The following is a 7,329-nucleotide window of genomic DNA, read 5'->3' as shown; positions in this document are numbered from 1 at the left end:
TGGCTCGAGGCAGGAGGGACGGAGAGAGTGACCTGGCTCGAGGCAGGAGGGAAACCTGGGCAAGGCTCGTGTCCTCCTCGAGGCTAAACAGGAAATCACGAACTAGATTACACCTTCAGAACTGACAATTAAAGCCCCTGCTGGCATCTGTAGATGCAGCCAAAGCGGTAAAATGAGGAAAAAAAAATTTTTTTTTTGGGACAGAGTCTTACTCTGTCGCCAGGCTGGATGGAGTGCAGTGGTGCAATCTCGGCTCGCTGCAAGCTCCACTTTCCGGGTTCAAGCGATTCTCCTACCTCAGCCTCCCAAGTAGCTGGGACTACAGGTGCCCGCCACCATGCCCGGCTAATTTTGTATTTTTGGTAGAGACAGGTTGTCTCCATGTTGGCCAGGCTGTTCTTGAACTCCCAACCTTAGGTGATCCACCCATCTCAGCCTCCCAAAGTGCTGGGATTACAGGTGTGAGCCACTGCACCCAGTCGATGACGAGGAAAATTTATAGGCACAAAAGTATTTATTAGGAATCGAGAAAGAGTGGAAAGGAATGAATTAGGATTTTTTTTTTTTTTTTTTTTTTTTTTTTTGAGACGGAGTCTCGCTGTGTCTCCCAGGCTGGAGTGCAGTGGCGTGATCTCGGCTCACTGCAAGCTCCGCCTCCCGGGTTCACGCCATTCTCCCGCCTCAGCCTCCCAAGTAGCTGGGACTACAGGCGCCCGCCACCACGCCTGGCTAGTTTTTTGTATTTTTAGTAGAGACGGGGTTTCACCATGTTAGCCAGGATGGTCTCGATCTCCTGACCTCGTGATCCACCCGCCTCGGCCTCCCAAAGTGCTGGGATTACAGGCTTGAGCCACCGCGCTCGGCCGAGATGGGGTTTCAATATGTGGCCAGGATGGTCTCAATCTCTTGACCTTGTGATCCGCCCACCACGGCCTCCCACAGTACTGGGATTGCAGGTGTGAGCCACCGCGCCCGGCCATGAAGGCTTATTTTACAGATGGAGAAATTGAGGCCCAGAGGAGGAGGCAGGGACTTCTCCAAGACCTCAGTGGGAGACAGAGTGGGGCTGGGGGGCTGGGGTGGGGGACACCTTCCCCGGAGCACGACGCTGGTCTCCACAGACACCTCCTCCCCAGGCCTCCCGTGTCTTTCCCAGGGGCCGGCTTCTCTGCAGAGCTTGTAGGTGTCCAGGGGACCCTCTGTCATCACCCAGGGGCTGTGAGCCCAGTAAAGGGAGGAACTAAAGGACAGGATGGGGCGACCGCAGAACCCAAGAGCTCCCCAGGAAGCCAAGCCTGCCCCTCACAGCAGCCCCTTACCGCCAGGCCTTACCTGCACAGTGGGGGTTCCAACTCCTCCCACCACCACCCCTCGGTGCCCAGGGGGAGCCCAGCAGGTGAGCAGGTGCAGGCAGGTGAAGCCAGCTCACCGGAACCCTGCTCAGCCTCCCCTTTATGGCTCAAAGGCCGGCAGGCCCCACCCCCTGGCCTGGTCACGCCTTCCTCGCCGGGTTGAAAGCCAAGAACTCTAGGAACTGGGGCTGTTCACGCTGTTTATTTGCTTCTCTGGGAAAATCAAGAACATCGGGGACCTCGTCACACACCAAAAGCAGAGGGGGCAGCAAGGGCACTTCAGCGAAGGCTCGCGGCTCGAGGGACTCGGGCAGACTCGAGGGAGGAGGAGGGGGTCCCATGGCTGACGCCCAGGTCACCCCCGAGAGGGCCTCTCCTCCCAGCCACCCAGGGGCAGAGCGGAGGCAGGGACCCAGGCTCCCATCCGAAGTGGCCCCTGTACCTGGAGGTGGCCTGAGCACTGGGCACCAGGCTGGAGGCCCCTGGGGAGGGACCAAGTTGGGGCCTGGTTGTCCAAAGCCAACGCGTGAGAAGGTGTCTGTGAGAATGTGCACGACTGTGCCTCTGGGGACGAGTGTAGCTGCCCCCAGGAGGGAAGCCCCTTGCCACTTCCAGTAAGAGGGGGCTGGGGGCAGGCTCACATTGGTCTGGGTGGCAAATGAGGGTCCCCTGCTCCAACCAAGAGGCTTCCTGTCCCAGGCTGTGTCCCTCTCTCCACTGCCCAGACATGCTCCAAGCCCAGCAGAGCTGGCAGGTGGGGCCTGATCTCTGGGGTGTGGTTGGGAAGACCCAGCATCCTGGTCCAGGCAGGTTGGAGAAGAGGCCGGGGGCGGCCCCTGGGGTCCCCAAATTAGCACCAGGAGGAAGGAGGGCCCAGTGGGGGCGGGAGCTCGGGACAAGGAGTGGCTCACTCGGTCCCTGCCCTGTGCAGGGGACAGGTTGATGACCCCTGGTTTGCCCCCTCTAGAACACAGCCCAGGGTTTGCTGGCCCCTCCCGGGTGGGGGCATGTCCCCAGGTTCCCCCTCCCCCAGACTCCGCTGTCCACTAGTTGGGCCCATACAGAGCATTGGGGGCACAGCGGAGGGGCCTGTCCTCCACCCAACACTTTGAGCCCCAAAGAGGCACGGCCTCACCCCAACTGCCTGAGATTGGGGGGCCAGCGCCTTGGCTAGGGAACCCCGTGGAGCCCCACTTCCCGCCCCCGGCTCCCGGGGCCCTCTCTGGCAGGGTGTCCCCTCAGAGAAAGGCACAGGCGGGAGGCCCAGAGGGTGGCAGGCTGGCCTGGGCCACGTGGAGGCCGCGGGTCCCACCCGCCAGGACCCCGGTGGGCGCGAGCCGCGTCTGTGAAGCTGCCATGACATGGGGGGGTCCTCGTCTCGGGAAAAGCGGGTCTGTCCTGTCTCTCTCCTACCAGGCACGAGTGCACGGCTCTGGTTTCGGGGGGAGCGTTGGGGCGTGGTGACGGGTGGGGGGCCCCCGTCCCTCTTTCCAGTCAAAGAAAACTCGGAAGGAACATGTAACAACACGCCAAGTCCTGGACCCGTGAGGCCGTGGGTGGAGGGTGGGCAGGCGCCGGGAGGGGCCGGGCTGGTGGGTGTCTGTGGTGTGGGGTGGGGGCCGGGGTCTCGGGGGCCGGCTCACATGATCAAGCAGCATTTGCAACGCTGCTTCTTCATGTCGAGGTCCTGGGGGTCGCTGGTGGTGGCCTCGGGCCCGGCCTGATTCTCTTCCCTGGAGCCAGCCTCTGCGGGAGGCTCGGCGGCACTGCCGTTGGGCGGCGCGGGCTCCTTGGGCTCGGCCGCGTCTTCGATGACCACCAGCTCTGCCGTGATGGTGTCTTGAAGGCCCAGCACCTTCTTGGTCTCGGCCTCATCCTCTACGTTCTGGTAACCCATGAAGATCATTGTGACCGGGGGCTCCTGGCCGGGCTGGATCCCCGGCGGGCCGGAGGTGGCCTCGCCTGGCTGTGCCTGCACACCGGTGATCTCCCGTCTGGAGGGCGTGGTCCGGGCTGCCTCCTCCACAGCGCCCCGGGTCTCTGCCGCCCCGGCCGTGGACCCCGCCTCGCTCACCGTGACCTCGTCTGCTTTGTGGATGAGTTCGTCCACCTCAGAGGAGCTCAGGGGGTGGATCCCGTTCTCGGCGGTGCCGTCCACAGCATGGACCACTGTACAAGGAGAGACAGAGAGAGTGACCTGGCTCGAGGCAGGAGGGACAGAGAGAGTGACCTGGCTCGAGGCAGGAGGGACAGAGAGAGTGACCTGGCTCGAGGCAGGAGGGACGGAGAGAGTGACCTGGCTCGAGGCAGGAGGGACGGAGAGAGTGACCTGGCTCGAGGCAGGAGGGACGGAGAGAGTGACCTGGCTCGAGGCAGGAGGGACGGAGAGAGTGACCTGGCTCGAGGCAGGAGGGAAACCTGGGCAAGGCTCGTGTCCTCCTCGAGGCTAAACAGGAAATCACGAACTAGATTACACCTTCAGAACTGACAATTAAAGCCCCTGCTGGCATCTGTAGATGCAGCCAAAGCGGTAAAATGAGGAAAAAAAAATTTTTTTTTTGGGACAGAGTCTTACTCTGTCGCCAGGCTGGATGGAGTGCAGTGGTGCAATCTCGGCTCGCTGCAAGCTCCACTTTCCGGGTTCAAGCGATTCTCCTACCTCAGCCTCCCAAGTAGCTGGGACTACAGGTGCCCGCCACCATGCCCGGCTAATTTTGTATTTTTGGTAGAGACAGGTTGTCTCCATGTTGGCCAGGCTGTTCTTGAACTCCCAACCTTAGGTGATCCACCCATCTCAGCCTCCCAAAGTGCTGGGATTACAGGTGTGAGCCACTGCACCCAGTCGATGACGAGGAAAATTTATAGGCACAAAAGTATTTATTAGGAATCGAGAAAGAGTGGAAAGGAATGAATTAGGATTTTTTTTTTTTTTTTTTTTTTTTTTTTTGAGACGGAGTCTCGCTGTGTCTCCCAGGCTGGAGTGCAGTGGCGTGATCTCGGCTCACTGCAAGCTCCGCCTCCCGGGTTCACGCCATTCTCCCGCCTCAGCCTCCCAAGTAGCTGGGACTACAGGCGCCCGCCACCACGCCTGGCTAGTTTTTTGTATTTTTAGTAGAGACGGGGTTTCACCATGTTAGCCAGGATGGTCTCGATCTCCTGACCTCGTGATCCACCCGCCTCGGCCTCCCAAAGTGCTGGGATTACAGGCTTGAGCCACCGCGCTCGGCCGAGATGGGGTTTCAATATGTGGCCAGGATGGTCTCAATCTCTTGACCTTGTGATCCGCCCACCACGGCCTCCCACAGTACTGGGATTGCAGGTGTGAGCCACCGCGCCCGGCCATGAAGGCTTATTTTACAGATGGAGAAATTGAGGCCCAGAGGAGGAGGCAGGGACTTCTCCAAGACCTCAGTGGGAGACAGAGTGGGGCTGGGGGGCTGGGGTGGGGGACACCTTCCCCGGAGCACGACGCTGGTCTCCACAGACACCTCCTCCCCAGGCCTCCCGTGTCTTTCCCAGGGGCCGGCTTCTCTGCAGAGCTTGTAGGTGTCCAGGGGACCCTCTGTCATCACCCAGGGGCTGTGAGCCCAGTAAAGGGAGGAACTAAAGGACAGGATGGGGCGACCGCAGAACCCAAGAGCTCCCCAGGAAGCCAAGCCTGCCCCTCACAGCAGCCCCTTACCGCCAGGCCTTACCTGCACAGTGGGGGTTCCAACTCCTCCCACCACCACCCCTCGGTGCCCAGGGGGAGCCCAGCAGGTGAGCAGGTGCAGGCAGGTGAAGCCAGCTCACCGGAACCCTGCTCAGCCTCCCCTTTATGGCTCAAAGGCCGGCAGGCCCCACCCCCTGGCCTGGTCACGCCTTCCTCGCCGGGTTGAAAGCCAAGAACTCTAGGAACTGGGGCTGTTCACGCTGTTTATTTGCTTCTCTGGGAAAATCAAGAACATCGGGGACCTCGTCACACACCAAAAGCAGAGGGGGCAGCAAGGGCACTTCAGCGAAGGCTCGCGGCTCGAGGGACTCGGGCAGACTCGAGGGAGGAGGAGGGGGTCCCATGGCTGACGCCCAGGTCACCCCCGAGAGGGCCTCTCCTCCCAGCCACCCAGGGGCAGAGCGGAGGCAGGGACCCAGGCTCCCATCCGAAGTGGCCCCTGTACCTGGAGGTGGCCTGAGCACTGGGCACCAGGCTGGAGGCCCCTGGGGAGGGACCAAGTTGGGGCCTGGTTGTCCAAAGCCAACGCGTGAGAAGGTGTCTGTGAGAATGTGCACGACTGTGCCTCTGGGGACGAGTGTAGCTGCCCCCAGGAGGGAAGCCCCTTGCCACTTCCAGTAAGAGGGGGCTGGGGGCAGGCTCACATTGGTCTGGGTGGCAAATGAGGGTCCCCTGCTCCAACCAAGAGGCTTCCTGTCCCAGGCTGTGTCCCTCTCTCCACTGCCCAGACATGCTCCAAGCCCAGCAGAGCTGGCAGGTGGGGCCTGATCTCTGGGGTGTGGTTGGGAAGACCCAGCATCCTGGTCCAGGCAGGTTGGAGAAGAGGCCGGGGGCGGCCCCTGGGGTCCCCAAATTAGCACCAGGAGGAAGGAGGGCCCAGTGGGGGCGGGAGCTCGGGACAAGGAGTGGCTCACTCGGTCCCTGCCCTGTGCAGGGGACAGGTTGATGACCCCTGGTTTGCCCCCTCTAGAACACAGCCCAGGGTTTGCTGGCCCCTCCCGGGTGGGGGCATGTCCCCAGGTTCCCCCTCCCCCAGACTCCGCTGTCCACTAGTTGGGCCCATACAGAGCATTGGGGGCACAGCGGAGGGGCCTGTCCTCCACCCAACACTTTGAGCCCCAAAGAGGCACGGCCTCACCCCAACTGCCTGAGATTGGGGGGCCAGCGCCTTGGCTAGGGAACCCCGTGGAGCCCCACTTCCCGCCCCCGGCTCCCGGGGCCCTCTCTGGCAGGGTGTCCCCTCAGAGAAAGGCACAGGCGGGAGGCCCAGAGGGTGGCAGGCTGGCCTGGGCCACGTGGAGGCCGCGGGTCCCACCCGCCAGGACCCCGGTGGGCGCGAGCCGCGTCTGTGAAGCTGCCATGACATGGGGGGGTCCTCGTCTCGGGAAAAGCGGGTCTGTCCTGTCTCTCTCCTACCAGGCACGAGTGCACGGCTCTGGTTTCGGGGGGAGCGTTGGGGCGTGGTGACGGGTGGGGGGCCCCCGTCCCTCTTTCCAGTCAAAGAAAACTCGGAAGGAACATGTAACAACACGCCAAGTCCTGGACCCGTGAGGCCGTGGGTGGAGGGTGGGCAGGCGCCGGGAGGGGCCGGGCTGGTGGGTGTCTGTGGTGTGGGGTGGGGGCCGGGGTCTCGGGGGCCGGCTCACATGATCAAGCAGCATTTGCAACGCTGCTTCTTCATGTCGAGGTCCTGGGGGTCGCTGGTGGTGGCCTCGGGCCCGGCCTGATTCTCTTCCCTGGAGCCAGCCTCTGCGGGAGGCTCGGCGGCACTGCCGTTGGGCGGCGCGGGCTCCTTGGGCTCGGCCGCGTCTTCGATGACCACCAGCTCTGCCGTGATGGTGTCTTGAAGGCCCAGCACCTTCTTGGTCTCGGCCTCATCCTCTACGTTCTGGTAACCCATGAAGATCATTGTGACCGGGGGCTCCTGGCCGGGCTGGATCCCCGGCGGGCCGGAGGTGGCCTCGCCTGGCTGTGCCTGCACACCGGTGATCTCCCGTCTGGAGGGCGTGGTCCGGGCTGCCTCCTCCACAGCGCCCCGGGTCTCTGCCGCCCCGGCCGTGGACCCCGCCTCGCTCACCGTGACCTCGTCTGCTTTGTGGATGAGTTCGTCCACCTCAGAGGAGCTCAGGGGGTGGATCCCGTTCTCGGCGGTGCCGTCCACAGCATGGACCACTGTACAAGGAGAGACAGAGAGAGTGACCTGGCTCGAGGCAGGAGGGACAGAGAGAGTGACCTGGCTCGAGGCAGGAGGGACAGAGAGAGTGA

General features: G+C 62.5%; 1 protein-coding gene and 1 pseudogene across 2 annotated transcripts; both read right to left on the bottom strand.

The window, feature by feature from the left end:
* Positions 1-1,535: 1,535 nt before the first annotated feature.
* LOC112616939 (paralemmin-1-like) lies at positions 1,536-5,408 on the bottom strand. Its single transcript, XM_025373693.1, has 2 exons — positions 5,315-5,408; positions 1,536-3,521 (listed from the first exon to the last, which is right to left on the bottom strand). Exons 1-2 carry the CDS (start codon positions 5,406-5,408, stop codon positions 2,992-2,994), a joined length of 624 nt encoding a protein of 207 aa, XP_025229478.1. The 3' UTR covers positions 1,536-2,991.
* On the bottom strand, positions 5,251-7,312 carry LOC112616938 (annotated as a pseudogene). The gene has a single exon (XR_003117826.1). The product of XR_003117826.1 is annotated as a paralemmin-1 pseudogene (transcript).
* Between the last annotated feature and the right edge of the window lie 17 nt (positions 7,313-7,329).

This window comes from Theropithecus gelada, unplaced genomic scaffold (assembly GCF_003255815.1).
Source record: "Theropithecus gelada isolate Dixy unplaced genomic scaffold, Tgel_1.0 HiC_scaffold_1440, whole genome shotgun sequence".
In the NCBI taxonomy this organism is placed as follows: Eukaryota; Metazoa; Chordata; class Mammalia; order Primates; family Cercopithecidae; genus Theropithecus; species Theropithecus gelada.
Note: the sequence above shows the minus strand (reverse complement) of the source record. Positions and strands in the feature narration are given on the sequence as shown.

What these genes read in the sequence shown, in the direction of transcription:
- LOC112616939 (XM_025373693.1), bottom strand. Translation starts at nt 5,408, where the DNA reads ATGGGACCCCCTCCTCCTCCCTCGAGTCTGCCCGAGTCCCTCGAGCCG. An exon ending in GCCCCCTCTGCTTTTGGTGT is followed by an intron (nt 3,522 to 5,314) that starts GTGACGAGGTCC and finishes CTCCTTGTACAG; the next exon opens with TGGTCCATGCTGTGGACGGC.